The sequence below is a fragment of the Pan troglodytes genome, chromosome 9, assembly GCF_028858775.2.
Source record: "Pan troglodytes isolate AG18354 chromosome 9, NHGRI_mPanTro3-v2.0_pri, whole genome shotgun sequence".
NCBI lineage: Eukaryota > Metazoa > Chordata > Mammalia > Primates > Hominidae > Pan > Pan troglodytes.
In genome coordinates, this window is record NC_072407.2 from 57888172 (window position 1) to 57905187 (window position 17016).

Below are 17016 nucleotides of genomic sequence, written 5' to 3' on the forward strand. Positions count from 1 at the left end.
TTTTCACCAGTACTTTTGGTGTGCCTGAGTTACCTGACACCTCCACATCCTTGTTCGTATGGATATGAGAAGGATTAACTTGTTATTATAGGTTAAATAGACAAAACAAAAGTTAAATATGATTATCAAAAGAAGAGAAACGTTAGGGAATAATTATCTCTAGGATGCTAATCTCTTACGTCATTATGCATTAAACTATTCCCTCAAGGCTGCAGAAAGAAACATCTGAAATAAATTTTATAGGAAGGCTACTTTCCAAAAGGAGTGGACAGGCAACACTAAGAGGCTCTTCTAACAGGTAAGATTATTTCCATCTTTGAGACCTCAGAGAGTTATCACTACCGATTAATTCAAAATAATTTGAAAATATATTTTATATGTCTCATAATTATACAGTTCCCACATCCTCTGAAAATGGAAGAGAAAAAAATAATAACCTAAATTTTTAAAATTTACTGTTAATGTAGGAAATAAATGGAATGAAATATGATCTCTGAAATAAAATGATCTTTTGATATCAACAAATATTTTATGAGCACCAGGCATGTTAGAAGCCATCATTGTGTGGGGAGAGAAGAATGCATTTACTGTCTTAAGCTTTATTACAGTTTCTTGAAATGGCAGAGTGAATAAAAGCTATTTTTTTAATGCAAGCCATTGGGAAAGATAAGTCATTACTAAATATCGACTGGTACTAGAAGCTTAGAAGAGATTATGTCTGATAAATAATTAGAGAAAAGGTTAATAGAGAAAGTGACCTTGACAAAATTTCCAGAGAATGCCAGAATTTTCATCTCCAAATGACAGATTTGAAAAAAATATAGTCTATCACAACACAGACTTGTTAGTACTTGCTTGTTTTGAAAGTGATATCATAAGAATACAATTTGAAATTGGTAGACATCTGATATTTAGTATAAAAAGTTAAATAACCCTCAGAAAATATTCAGAGTAAGCATGAAAATGTGGAGGCTAAATATTACATAGCGAAGGTGAAAGATAATGTGCTATATATGTGGTAGGGTCATTGCTCAAAATATTTTGGGTAAAGAATTCTTCCCTGCTTTGCTCCATATTGTCCCTGCCCAACCTTCTTCCACATGTCTTCTTATCTATTCTTGCCCCACAAGAACGCTCCTGCTCTGTCAAGTATGATTTGGAAAGAGAGACATTTAAATATTAATTTCATATCATTTGGGGCAACCAGATATAGGAAGCAAAAATAGTGGATATTAAATTTTGTGATGATCTTTTGATTCTCTGGCCAGGTTGTTTTGAAGGGCATTCCTTGATTGGATAGCAGAAATCATGAGACTTGGTTATATACAGGCAGGAACTCAAGGAGAGTAGATTATATCACACTTGAATTTAAGAATTTGGGGGATACAGCAGCTTGGGACAACCTGTTTTATTTACTGCAAAGAATGGTAAATTATGCAGAGAAATGAGTGAGGATAGGGATTCTCTCAAATATAGAAGTCTAGAATAACTAATTTAGGGAGGGTTGAGGGGTTTAAGAGATTCCTTAAGGAAAACAATGCTTCTCACCTTGGCCTCTGTAATACCACATAGAAGCATAGAAGGAGCCTCTTAACCCTGGATTCCACTCCCTTCTGTCCTCCACCATTTCCTGGTTGCTTTTATGTTAGCTCTTCTCTGTTACCTCCAACATCAATACATTGTTTGTTTACTATTGTTTTAACCAGTGTATCTAGCCATCCTAAAATGGGCTAATCTTGTTTGAAGAGTTGTGGAGAGTGCAGTAGTTATTAGAACATGTGCTGTATTACTGGTAATACTTTGTCTCCAGACTATTGTAACCCACTTTTGTTTCTGATTCCTTTGAGAATTTGTTGAAAGGTGTTAACACTACTCTGCAAAGAAAATGGATGTAGAATCATACACATAGACATGCACAAAAGTGTGCTTCAGTATCAGAAGGCTATGAAAAACATCAAGGCTCTCCTTGCATCTTTAAAGATTCAAGGATTCATATAAAGAAAATAACCCAACAAATCCTTCAGATGATCATTTTTATGGGAGTCAGAGTCCCAGATTCTTTCTTGGCCATGTGGTGCTGTGCAGAGTACATCTTCTACTCCAGGTCATGGATCTAATTCATGGAGTTATCTGAAATTGATCTCAGTGGGTTTTTTTGTTTGTTTTTTGCTTTTTAATTGAGAAACATATTTGTCAGTGTGCTATTCATAATACATAGAAATCTCCAATAAGTAATAAGTGGATGTGTCTTTCCATCACAATAGTACTGAAATAATTAGATATTATTATTACATTTTTAGTTCAACAAAGAACGTTCAGTTACAAAACACTAAGCACTATTAGCAATAGGAAGACAATAGCACAGAAAGCAAAAAAAAAAAAAGGCACTAAACACCTATATTGTATTAGACATTGGGTTTTGTACAGTGGAGAATAATATGCAGAGAACACATAGCTTTCCTGTATTCTTATTCTAGGATAGAAGCTAAGCATACACAAATAATTGAGTTTAAGCAATTATATATAGCAGTATAAGAAAAGAATAAGGGAGTCTTAAAAAGCAGCGGAGAGAATTTCCTTTATCACAAGGCAATTTTTGAAGGCTGCTTAGATGAAGTTTCTTCACAGTTGTGTTTTGAAATTTTGTAATAGTTGAAGTAGATAGAAGTGGAAAGGAATTCCAGGGAAGAAGACAGATACTGATTATTGACTAAACTGTTAACTAAATATTTGATGAGGACCTATAATTATTACCAAATTAATTACATTACATATCTGTAATCCTTAATTTACCTAAAAAACTTTATATCCCAATATATAAAGTAAATAATACAGACTACCTAGAAATGGATAGTCTACTAGGATTACTGATATACAGACCACAGACCAAAGGTTATACCCTCAAAGGAGTGCTCAAGGTCATAAAGTATTAGAGGTGAAAACTACTTCTACATTATCAGGCCTCCAAAGCCTACCACATTTTCAAGTACAAATACTTTGTAATGGATCACCCTTTTAAATGAATAAAGGAAAAAATGAGCTTATTGTAATAATTAAAATACCAACTCAGTTCCCTTATAGTTTAAGATACATTTCAAAGATTACAGAGTCCAAATATATATATACATATATATAAAATATATATTACTGAGTCCAAAGAGTCAAAAGATATATATATATAAAGTATATATATGTATATAAAGTGTATATATATAAAATATATATGTATATAAGATATACATATATAGTTTTTTATTCTTAGCACACCAAAGTGAACAACTTCATCAGACACTTTCCTGGGAGTATTTTTTTTTTTATTTGGAGGAAGATAAGGAATATTTCAAATCTGGTGAGGAGAAGAAGGAGAGGAATCTGGAGAGAGGAAGAAGTATATATAAAGGGAATTTTGTGTCTGTTTTGTCTATTTTATTCTGTTTTGGCCAACTTGTAACTTTCACCAATGTTTTGAAGGTATTGATTGAATTGTGGATGTAAAAACTAAAAGTAGAGGTTCCTTTTCAAAGACTTTACCCCCCATCTAATTAGGAATAAATAGTAACTTCTCTTCGAAGCAAATTTTGTTTAAAGACCTGCACTCCTAAATATTTGCCCTGGCATGCTTATACTGATCCAAGCAAGCATTAAGTCATAGCCTGTTCCTCTTTCTTATTTAAAAGTGTTTTTACCTTTGTCAGCATTCCACAAGTTACTTCCTGCTTCCTTTGTTCTCCTCTGCCTTTGCCTCTTTTAAAAACTTCTGAGTTGCTAGCCAATATGGACAAATACAGAATGTGAGGTCCTGTTCCAGCCAATGGAAAACGGACACAGCAGTTGTCAGGTTATAAATGACCCGGTCTCCTTTGTTCGGTGTACTCTCGTGGCAAAACTGCTGGCGAGTGTACCCTTTCTGGAGGAAGTAAAAAATGACCTTACTAAATAAATTCAATTTGTGTTCAAGAGCTATTTCTTTTATAACACAAGGGAACAAGCATTTCAAACAGTGGAGAAACCCAATGGGCTTCCAGACTATATTTAAATAAATTACACTTTGGTTTATATTTCTACTTGCATATTATGTACTGTCTAGTGTCATCTTGACAACAAAAATGTAGAGAATTTATTTTTCTTGAAAGAGAAGCCTTGTGATAATATTAGTTTCCATATATTCTTAAAAACTGATCTTCACTGGGAAAAGCGACATTTCAAAGTTGAAGCACTGACTTTTCCATGACAGAAAATAAATTGAATGAAGAAGGTATTTAGTGTCTACTCTCTCTTCTCTAAAACCACATCACCTTCTTTCCTCCAAATCTCTGCTCTGTTCCAGGCATGTGGGGTTTTTGAATATCAGGATAATGAAAACTCTTCTGGGGATTACAAACATGATCTGGTTCAATGATAACACTTCAAACCACCCCACTTATAAAATGCTTTCTTGTTTTCATGATTCTAATATTTAGTTTGAATTGTGAAAACACAGTTGAGTAGTAATACTGTACCCCACCCTCATCTTATTTAAATGTAACCTCAGAAACTCTGTGTGTTCTAGGGATGCTTTCAATAAATTAAAGGAAGAAAATTAGAAAGGGGGATATTAAAGAGATAACCAATTTTCAAAAAACATTCATTCCTGTTTATTAGTATATGTCAGGACAAAATGTTATAAGGACACATCAAGGTAGCAACAGATTATTTAGAGGCTATAAGTGTTTTCATTTACTTTTTATAATCTGGAATATCTGGGAGAAATTTTGCAGAGAAGTGGAGCATACAAGGTATTAATAAATAACATCTATATAAATATATATAATGAATATGGAATGTATAAACTATGTATTAATAAGATATTATCTACAGGGTGGTGGTGGCATAGGACTTCATATTGTAAAACTCAAAGAGCAGCTAAATATATCTTAAATGTTGAGTGATACACAACATAAAAAATGGCCCTCAGTATTTATTGAAAATTTAAAAATGAAATTTAATATTAAAATAGATCATTACCTCTTACATTTACCTTCCTTGAATTGGAAAAATTAATCAGAATGATGCCAAAGCTAACCAAGGCTTGTACTTGAAGAATGCTATAGCAAGGTATCATGTTCATAAGCATATTTGAGAATCATAATAACCCTATGAAGTGGTCATTAAAATTTGGAAGAAAGTGTTGAAGTGGCTTATTAAGAAACCACCAACAGAATGTATCCAATAAGAAATATTTAATTTTGCATAAAATATTCCATAACATCACATAGAACAGCATAAATTAATTCCTTTTTTTTTTTTGCAGGTAGACCATTTCACACTTGCCCCTTCACCTCACTCACGAAAACCATGCAACTGAATAATAATGTGACTGAGTTCATTCTGCTTGGATTGACACAGGATCCTTTTTGGAAGAAAATAGTGTTTGTTATTTTTTTGCGTCTCTACTTGGGAACATTGTTGGGTAATTTGCTAATCATTATTACTGTCAAGACCAGCCAGGCACTTAAGAACCCAATGTTCTTCTTCCTTTTCTACTTATCCTTATCTGATACTTGCCTCTCTACTTCCATAGCCCCTAGAATGATTGTGGATGCCCTTTTGAAGAAGACAACTATCTCCTTCAGCGAGTGCATGATCCAAGTCTTTTCATCCCATGTCTTTGGCTGCCTGGAGATCTTCATCCTTATCCTCACGGCTGTTGACCGCTATGTGGCCATCTGTAAGCCCCTGCACTACATGACCATCATAAGCCAGTGGGTCTGTGTTGTTTTGATGGCTGTGGCCTGGGTGGGATCCTGTGTGCATTCTTTAGTTCAGATTTTTCTTACCCTGAGTTTGCCATTCTGTGGCCCCAATGTGATCAATCACTATTTCTGTGACTTGCAGCCCTTGTTGAAACAAGCCTGTTCAGACACCTATGTGGTTAACCTACTCCTGGTTTCCAATAGTGGGGCCATTTGTGCAGTGAGTTATGTCATGCTAATATTCTCCTATGTCATCTTCTTGCATTCTCTGAGAAACCACAGTGCTGAAGTGATAAAGAAAGCACTTTCCACATGTGTCTCCCACATCGTTGTGGTCATCTTGTTCTTTGGACCTTGCATATTTATGTACACATGCCCTGCAACCACATTCCCCATGGATAAGATGATAGCTGTATTTTGTACAGTTGGAACACCTTTGCTCAACCCTGTGATTTACACGCTGAGGAATACAGAAGTGAAAAGTGCCATGAGGAAGCTTTGGAGCAAGAAATTGATCGCAGATGACAAAAGATAAATGAAGGTTTAAAATCCTTCTTTACAGTTTGGAGTGACCTAGAAGAAATCAATGAGAATATTATATTTTTATTGTTGATTTAATGTAATCCTGCCTTGGTACATGAGGATTAGTTCCTTTGGGAAAAGAGACAGTGTGAACAAATAACAATGGTTAATGTTGAGTCAGTTTTATGTGGCAGAAAAGACAGCATGCAATACAAACTAGTATGTAAAGCTCATTGCCTTCAGTGCTATTCACTGCTGTGTCTCTGGTCCTCCTGCCTGCTTAGTGTCACTTATGGTTTAGGTCTGTAGTTTGCCTGTTCTTCTCCATGTTGACTTCTGGAATTCCCTGCTAATAGTTACCCATCTAAATATCAACAGTCCAACAGGATTTCTCCCCTTCTTAATGGTTTTCTTTATTAGACACATTGGATTCTTCATACCTCATGATCAACTTAGTTGTTCTTCCTGACTCAACAGGAAGTACCATATTTCAATAATTGTAGGAGCTTCATGTTGCAAGAGAAATATATATGACCTAGGAAATTTCCCTTCCAATTTTTTGAGCTGTATGCTGAAATATTTCTATAAGTTTACCTAGATACTTCTAAAACCATAACAGAACAAAGAAAGAAAATTTACCCTTCTGAAAGAGTTCTTGATCTTAGGAAGACTCTCACAGTTTGTTTTGTAGTCATGTAATTATTCTTTTTGTAAAATGACTTTATGGTCCTAATTTGATCCCTTATAATTTTGGGGACTGGTTTGCTTTACTACATTTGGCCTGATTATTTGTATATAGTGCAGCAAGAATAATTATTCTTTTACAAATGCTTTTAAATTGGTTTTGATGGAACTTAGTTCCATAGAAGAAATTTCAGGTGAGACTTTTTAAAAACTGAGGCCAGCCAAGGATTTGTGCCATCAAACATCTATGAGTTGGGTGATCCTCTACTCTTGAGGTTCCAAGATAAACTTGGGGCTTGTCAACATGTCAGAAAGTGACATTCTTACCACATGTTAAGAACCCTGTACAGAAACTGTGTGGACAAAGGTGGTATAAGGCCAGTTTCCCAAGGGGATTTATTGGCTCCATAAGTCGTTTGATTCCTTAAAGAAACAGGCACCATTCCAGTTAAAACCTTGGTAAAATAACCAGTTTCTCCAATCGTGTCATGTTATAAATGAAAACAGATGCTTATTACACTTATGCAAATAACTGTACTGCCATAAATTAAGACTACACACAAATAGTTTCCAAATTCTGGAGAAATTAGTTAGAGAGGAACAAATATGCTCCAAATTTTTTCATAGGAGTATACTAAATTGTTAAAAGCTGTTACTAGCTCCAAAGAAAATTTTTAAGACCTCAAAGACAAAACACAGGATTAGCAAACACTTTAGGCAAAAAGTCTAATAGATTGGTTCAGTCGATGTAGTTAATTCCTGTTCTGCTTGATAGTCATGAATATTTTAGTGCTCCATGATCCCTGAAAGTTTTTCCTCTATTCTGATGTCACAATTTCCAAAGTTATTAGAAAACAGCATTCACTAGCACCTGTTAGAGTTTTAGAGTTGATTATAAAACAACCTTTTAAAGAGGACCAAAACAAGACAACAAGTGTCCATGAATGAAACAAAGTTTTAAGGCAGCCATTAGTCAAACATACAATTGACAAGAAAATTTGTTACTTCTAAGGCACATGGTAATTTTAACATAATAGTTATGATTATTACAGATAATATACACTAAGTCATATCAGAATTACTGGACTTTGGCATAATTTTAAAACACATGCCTATAACATATTGATATAAATACAGCCCAAAGAAAAGCAAACACCATTTCATATTTGAAAATGCTTCCATATAATTTTTATACCAAATAAGCCAAATATATCATTTTTGGACTTTAGGGAAACTAATATCTTAAAAAATTAGTCAGATCAAAAAAAGATATAATTTATAATTTTATTTTGGAACATTCATCAAATTTAAAAGTTTAAAACACTTCATATCTCAAAATAGGATTACAGGTCATTGTAAATTCATTCATGTAACGAAAGTGATAACTCAATAATTTCCAAAAAAAGCAAAAACCTACATTGTATGAGAGAGGAGACTTAATTTTCCTAACAAGAATCCCTAATAAAAACAACATGAAGCCAATTAAATGTTTTTCAAAATTTTATAAACAATCTATAAAATTTAATCTTGATTATAAAATATAACTCCCATAAGTTTTTAATAACCTTTATCACCTTTATTAAAAAGTTGGCTAATCCTTGAAGAAAACCTTGTTAATCTGACACAGAGATCCACATGCTGTTCTTGCATGAGTGTGCCTTTGACATTAATGACTGATTTATAGAGAACCTCAACCTATTTGGTCTCTGAAAATCAGCCCTTAAAAGCTCACATGCCCACCTCTTCCATGAAAGTCCCTGGGCCTTGAGGAGTTGAATGAGTTTAATTTTTGGCCCTGTGTCTTAGCAATGCAGTTTATTTTGATTGGTATCTTCTATGAGGTCTGAAGGTGAGGCTTTAATTTTTGTCGCTGTTTAAGATTTAGCATGTCTTGGTGTTCTTTTTAGACTCAGGAGTCAAATCCCTGTAACTCAATGTAAAAAGGACTTTAGAAACTTATACAGGAAGATACATGGATGTAATAACCTTAATTTAAAAAAAATCCCAGCTTTGTTTATAAGCAAACCAAAACTTAATCATTATATGACTGCTTGATCTACTAATTTTTTTAAAATAAATCCTCTTATTGTGATTTACACTGACTGTTCATGACATACTTGGTATTTCTGGTTTGTCCTGAACATCCCTTCTTCTTAAACAACCAGTCATTTTATTTTAGGACTAAATTTAGCATATAAGATTCTTTGTCATATAAAATTATTTCTGTAAGTTTTCTTAACACACACACACACACACAAATCACAAAATATCTCCTTATTTTTATAACTTTCTTTACATCTTTCTTTTTTCATGGTTCCTTTATGTTGGAGTGATAAGACCCACCACCATGTCATGGGGACTACCAAGTCTGGCGGAGTCAAAGAAATGAGACAAGACAAGTTAAGAGTACATAGAGTGGGTCCAGGGGGCCAATGTCAGTTTGGGGGCTGTGAAGGCCCCAAGCTCTGGGAGCACACAATATTTATTGGTAATCAAACAAAGAAGCATGTGGTGAGCACGTTCAGATGTGGGGGTAGACAAGTGAGGATGTGAGGATAGAAAGGTAGCGGTGCATCAAGCGTAGCTGTGACGGTTTAGCATATTTTCTGCTACTTGAAATAAGGGAGAACAGGTTCTTCTAATTCAAGATACAATCAATTTATGATCCTGGGAGAGCAAGGAGCAAGGGTCCAGTGAGTTTGGACACATTCCAGAGGCTACAAGAGGTTTTATGCCCTGTGCCCTGGGCTCTCTCCAAGCCACAAGGTGTTTTATGCCCTGGATTTAGATTGTAGCGTGGAAGGGCAGCCTTCCACCTTTTGGCACAGAGCTTGGTGTTCCATAGGCCACAAGAGGTTTTAGACCCTGGACCCAGGACATGTTCCTAGACACTTTTACATTATGTCAGACAAGCAAGCCCTGCCTGTTTTATACATAACCTTGAAATAAGCTTTGAATTAGACAAAATTGGTTCTTCTTTTTTTAAAAGGACACACTTTTTTTTGCAAGAATGTTTTCCTAAAATATACATTTATTGGAAAATACTCAAATAATAAAATATCTATTATTTAATATAATTTTAGATTCTAAATTATGACAAGTTTGTCTACAAGTATTTATCCCATTACATTCACAAAATTATTTTATTTTGTTTACCTGTATTATTTATGAAAACTGTCATAGTCATGATTTAAAGTTATGAAATCACCATTGCAAAAGTATAACTGAGACAGTGAAAAACATATTACCTAATTGACTCTACCTTGCTTCTAACATCTAAGCTGTCCTTGTTTATTTCTGGACTTTGAGTGGAACTTAGTTTATAGTTTAGTTTTGCAACAAAGATAATAACGGTATTTTCCCAAAGCAAATCTCCTTACTGTCTGTGGATGAGACTGCCTAAAGCCACAAGATTAAAAGTTATGGATGGCAGCCAAGACGGCCAAAAAGGAACAGATCCGGTCTACAGCTCCCAGCATGAGTGACACAGAAGATGGGTGATTTCTGCATTTCCATCTGAAGTACCGGGTTCTTCTCACTAGGGAGTGCCAGACAGTGGGCGCAGGATAGTGGGTGCAGTGCACCATGCATGAGCCAAAGCAGGGCAAGGAATTGCCTCACTCGGGAAGCACAAGGGGTCAGGGAGTTCCCTTACCTAGTCAAAGAAAGAGGTGACAGATGGCACCTGGAAAATCGGGTCACTCCCACCCTAATACTGCACTTTTCTGATGGGTTTAAAAAATGGCGCACCAGGAGATTATATCCCGCACATGGCTCAGAGGGTCCTATGCCCATCGAATCTTGCTGATTGCTAGTGCAGCAGTCTGAGATCAAACTGCAAGGCGTCAGCGAGGGTGGGGGAGGGTCACCCGCCATTGCCCAGGTTTTCTTAGGTAAACAAAGCAGCTGGGAAGCTCGAACTGGGAGGAGCCCACCACAGCTAAAGGAGTTCTGCCTGCCTCTGTAGGCTCCACTTCTAGGGGCAGGACACAGACAAACAAAAAGACAGCAGTAACCTCTGCAGAATTAAGTGTCCCTGTCTGACAGCTTTGAAGAGAGCAGTGGTTCTCCCAGCACGCAGCTGGAGATCTGAGAACAGGCAGAATGCCTCCTCAAGTGGGTCCCTGACCCTTGACCCCTGAGCAGACTAACTGGGAGGCACCCCCCAGTAGCGGCAGACTGACACCTCACATGGCCGGGTACTCCTCTGAGACAAAACTTCCAGAGGAAAGATCAGACAGCAGCATTTGCGATTCATGAAAATCCGCTGTTCTGCAGCCACCTCTGCTGATACCCAGGGAAACAGCACCTGGAGTGGACCTCTAGCAAACTCCAACAGACCTGCAGCTGAGGGTCCTGTCTGTTAGAGGGAAAACTAACAAACAGAAAGGACATTCACACCAAAAACCCCTCTGTACGTCACGATCATCAAAGACCAAAGGTAGATAAAACCACAAAGATGGGGAAAAAACACAGCAGAAAACTGGAAACTCTAAAAATCAGAGTGCCTCTCCTCCTCCAAAGGAACACAGCTCCTCACCAGCAACAGAACAAAGCTGGACGGAGAATGACTTTGACGAGTTGAGAGAAGAAGGCTTCAGATGATCAAACTACACTGAGCTACAGGAGGAAATTCAAACCAAAGACAAAGAAGTTAAAACCTTTGAAAAAAATTTAGAAGAATGTATAACTAGAATAACCAATAGAGAGAAGTGTTTAAAGGAGCTGATGGAGCTGAAAACCAAGGCTCAAGAACTACGTGAAGAATGCAGAAGCCTCAGGAGCCGATGCGATCAACTGGAAGAAAGGGTATCAGTGATGGAAGATGAAATGAATGAAATGAAGTGAGAATGGAAGTTTAGAGAAAAAAGAATAAAAAGAAATGAACAAAGCCGCCAAGAAATATGGGACAATGTGAAAAGCCCAAATCTACATCTGATTGGTGTACCTGAAAGTGATGGGGAGAATGGAACCCAGTAGGAAAACACTCTGCAGGATATTATCCAGGAGAACTTCCCCAATCTAACAAGACAGGCCAACATTCAGGTTCAGGAAATACAGAGAATGTCACAAAGATACTCCTCGAGAAGAGCAACTCCAAGACACATAATTGTCAGATTCACCAAAGTTGAAATGAAGGAAAAAATGTTAAGAGCAGCCAGAGAGAAAGGTTGGGTTACCCACAAAGGGAAGCCCATCACACTAACAGCAGATCTGTTGGCAGAAACTCTACAAGCCAGAAGAGACTGGGGGCCAATAATCAATATTCTTAAAGAAAAGAATTTTCAACCCAGAATTTCATATCCAGCCAAACTAAGCTTCATAAGTGAAGGAGAAATAAAATACTTTACAGACAAGCAAATGCTGAGAGATTTTGTCACCACCAGGCCTGCCCTAAAAGAGCTCCTGAAGGAAGCACTAAACATGGAAAGAAACAACCAGCACCAGCCACTGCAAAATCATGCCAAATTGTAGAGACCATCGAGGCTAGGAAGAAACTGCATCAACTAATGAGCAAAATAACCAGCTAACATCATAATGACAGGATCAAATTCACACATAACACTATTAACTTTAAATGTAAATGGACTAAATGCTCCAATTAAAAGACACAGACTGGCAAATTGGATAAAGAGTCAAGACCATCAGTGTGCTGTATTCAGGAAAACCATCTCACGTGCAGAGACACACATAGGCAAGAAACAGAAGGATGAAGGAAGATCTACCAAGCAAATGGAAAACAAAAAAAGGCAGAGGTTGCAATCTTAGTAACTGATAAAACAGACTTTAAACAAACAAAGATCAAAAGAGACAAAGAGGGCCGTTACATAATGGTAAAGGGATCAATTCAACAAGAAGAGTTAACTATCATAAATATATATGCACCCCATACAGGAGCACCCAGATTCATAAAGCAAGTCCTGAGTGACCTACAAAGAGACTTAGACTCCCACTCAATAATAATGGGAGACTTTAACACCCCACTGTCAACATTAGACAGATCAACGAGAAAGAAAGTTAAAAAGGATATCCAGGAATTGAAGTCAGCTCTGCACCAAGTGGACCTAATAGACATCCACAGAACTCCCCACCCCAAATCAACAGAATATACATTCTTCTCATCACCACACCACACTTATTCCAAAATTGACCACATAGTTGGAAGTAAAGCTCTCCTCAACAAATGTGAAAAAAGAGAAATAATAACAAACTGTCTCTCAGACTACAGTGCAATCAAACTAGAACTCAGGATTAAGAAACCCATTCAAAACTGCTCATATACGTGGAAACTAAACAACCTGCTCCTGAATGACTACTGGGTATATAACGAAATGAAGGCAGAAAAAAAGATGTTCTTTGAAACCAACAAGAACAAAGACACAACATACGAGAATGTCTGGGAAACATTCAAAGCAGTACGTACAGGGAAACTTATAGCACTAAATGCCCACAGGAGAAAGCAGGAAAGATCTAAAATTGACACACTAACATCACAATTAAAAGAACGAGAGAAGCAAGAGCAAACACATTCAAAAGCTAGCAGAAGGCAAGAAATAACTAAGATCAGAGCAGAACTGAAGGAAATGGAGACACAAAAAACCCTTCAAAAAATCAATGAATCCAGGAGCTGGTTTTTTGAAAAGATCAACAAAATTGATAGACCACTAGCAAGACTAATAAGGAAGAAAAGAGAGAAGAATCAAATAGACACAATAAAAAATGATAAAGGGGATATCACCACCGGTCCCACAGAAATAAAAACTACCATCAAAGAATACTACAAACACCTCTACGCAAATAAACTAGAAAATCTAGAAGAAATGGATAAATTCCTTGACACGTACACCCTCCAAAGACTAAACCAGGAAGAAGTTGAATCTCTGAATAGACCAATAACAGGCTCTGAAATTGAGGCAATAATTAATAGCCTACCAACCAAAAGAAGTCCAGGACCAGATGGATTCACAGCTGAATTCTACCAGTGGCACAAGGAAGAACTGGTACCATTCCTTCTGAAACTCTTCCAATCGATAGAAAAAGAAGGAATCTTCCCTAACTCATTTTATGAGGCCAGCATCATCCTGATACCAAAGTTGGGCAGAGGCACAACCAAAAAAGAGAATTTTAGACCAATATCCTTGATGAACATTGATGCTAAAATCCTCAATAAAATACTGGCAAACTGAATCCAGCAGCACATCAAAAAGCTTATCCACCATGATCAAGTGGGCTTCATCCCTGGGATGCAAGGCTGGTTCAATATACACAAATCAATAAATGTAATCCAGCATATAAACAGAACGAAAGACAAAAACCGCATGATTATCTCAATAGATCCAGAAAAGGCCTGCATGATTATCTCAATAGATGCAGAAAAGGCCTTTGACAAAATTCAACAACATTCATGCTAAAAACTCCCAATAAATTAGATATTGATGGGACATATCTCAAAATAATAATAGCTATCTATGACAAACCCACAGCCAATATCATACTGAATGGGCAAAAACTGGAAGCATTCCCTTTGAAAACTGGCACAAGAAAAAGATGCCCTCTCTCACCACTCCTATTCAACATAGTGTTGGAAGTTCTGGCCAGGGCAAATAGGCAGGAGAAGGAAATGAAGGGTATTCAATTAGGAAAAGAGGAAGTCAAATTGTCCCTGTTTGCAGATGACATGATTGTATATCTAGAAAACCCCATCGTCTCAGCCCAAAATCTCCTTAAGCTGATAAGCAACTTCAGCAAAGTCTCAGGATACAAAATCAGTGTAGAAAAATCAAAGCATTCTTATACACCAATAACAGACAAACAGAGAGCGAAATCATGAGTGGACTCCCATTCACATTTGCTTCAAAGAGAATAAAATACCTAGGAATCCAACTGACAAGGGTCAGGAAGGACCTCTTCAAGGAGAACTACAAACCACTGCTCAAGGAAATAAAAGAGGATACAAACAAATGGAGTAAGATTCCATGCTCATGGGTCGGAAGAATCAATATCGTGAAAATGGCCATACTGCCCAAGGTAATTTATAGATTCATGGCATCCCCATCAAGCTACAAATGACTTTCTTCACAGAATTGGAAAAAACTACTTTAAAGTTCATATGGAACCAAAAAAGGGCCAGCATCGCCAAGTCAATCCTAAGCTAAAAGAACAAAGCTGGAGGCATCACACTACCTGACTTCAAACTATACTACAAGGCTACAGTAACCAAAACAGCATGGTACTGGTACCAAAACAGAGATATAGATCAATGGAACAGAACAGAGCCCTCAGAAATACCACCACATATCTACAACTATCTGATCTTTGATAAACCTGAGAAAAACAAGCAATGGGGAAAGGATTCCCTATTTAATAAATGGTGCTGGGAAAACTGGCTAGCCATATGTAGAAAGCTGAAACTGGATCCCTTCCTTACACCTTATACAAAAATGAATTCAAGATGGATTAAAGACTTAAACGTTAGACCTAAAACCATAAAAACCCTAGAAGAAAACCTAGGCATTACCATTCAGGACATAGGCATGGGCAAGGACTTCATGTCTAAAACATCAAAAGCAATGGCAAAAAAAGCCAAAATTGACAAATGGGACCTAATTGAACTAAAGAGCTTCTGCACAGCAAAAGAAACTACCATCAGAGTGAACAGCCAACCTACAAAATGGGAGAAAATTTTCACAACCTACTCATCTGACAAAGGGCTAATATCCAGAATCTACAATGAACTCAAAACAAATTTACAAGAAAAAAACAACCCCATCAAAAAGTGGGCAAAGGACATGAACAGACACTTCTCATAAGAAGACATTTATGCAGCCAAAAAATACATGAAAAAATGCTCACCATCACTGGCTATCAGAGAAATGCAAATCAAAACTACAGTGAGATACCATCTCACACCAGTTAGAATGGCAATCATTAAAAAGTCAGGAAACAACAGGTGCTGGAGAGGATGTGGAGAAATAGGAACACTTTCACACTGTTGGTGGGACTGTAAATTAGTTCAGCCATTGTGGAAGTCAGTGTGGCAATTCCTCAGGGATCTAGAACTAGAAATACCATTTGACCTAGCCTTCCCATTACTGGGTATATACTCAAAGGACTATAAATCATGCTGCTATAAAGACACATGCACATGTATGTTTTTTGCAGCACTGTTCACGATAGCAAAGACTTGGAACCAACCCAAATGTCCACAATGATAGACTGGATTAGGAAAATGTAGCACATATACACCATGGAATACTATGCAGCCATAAAAAATGATGAGTTCATGTCCTTTGTAGGGACATGGATGAAATTGGAAATCATCATTCTCAGCAAACTATCACAAGAACAAAAAACCAAACACCGCATATTCTCACTCATAGGTGGGAATTGAACAATGAGAACACATGGACACAGGAAGGGGAACATCACACTCTGGGGACTGTTGTGGGGTGGGGGGAGGGAGGAGGGATAACTTTAGGAGATATACCTAATGTTAAATGACGAGTTAATGTGTGCAGCACACCAGCATGGCACATGTATACCTATGTAACTAACCTGCACATTGTGCACATGTACCCTAAAACTTAAAGTATAATAAAAAAAAGAAAACCCACATTGAGACCTTCTTAATTTAGCCTTCAAAGTCTAACTATCATGATGAGGAAAGCAAAAGGCAAAATCAGGCAGAGTTTCAAATGCTTGCCTCCATCATCCGCGTCCCTGCAGGTCCACCGGGCCGCAGCTCCACATGGAAGCCTCCTAGCAATCCACCTCCACCTGGTACCTGTTTCAAGTGCGGCAATGAAGGCCACTGGTCCACACAATACCCACATCCAGGTAAACCCTCCAGGCCATGCCCCCTCTGCGGAGGACCCCACTGCAATTTGGACTGTGAGTGGCCCCCACAAGGACCACCCCCATCCCTTCCTGATCTGGCCAAAACTTCCTACTAGCATCTTATCTGCCTTGCTCCTGAAGACTGGTGGTGCCCTGGAATGGATGTCCCAGCAACTACCATTGCCACATCCAAGCCAAGGGTAACCCTCATGGTGGCAGGTAGGCCAGTATGTTTTTTTAA

At 37.3% G+C, this 17016-nt stretch overlaps 1 protein-coding gene across 1 annotated transcript; it reads left to right on the top strand.

Moving 5' to 3' along the window:
• The first annotated feature begins 5334 nt into the window (after positions 1 to 5334).
• LOC466535 (olfactory receptor 4C16) lies at positions 5335 to 6267 on the top strand. The gene has a single exon (XM_521934.3). The coding sequence runs from the start codon at positions 5335 to 5337 to the stop codon at positions 6265 to 6267; it is 933 nt and encodes a 310-aa protein (XP_521934.3).
• The last annotated feature ends 10749 nt before the right edge of the window (positions 6268 to 17016 follow it).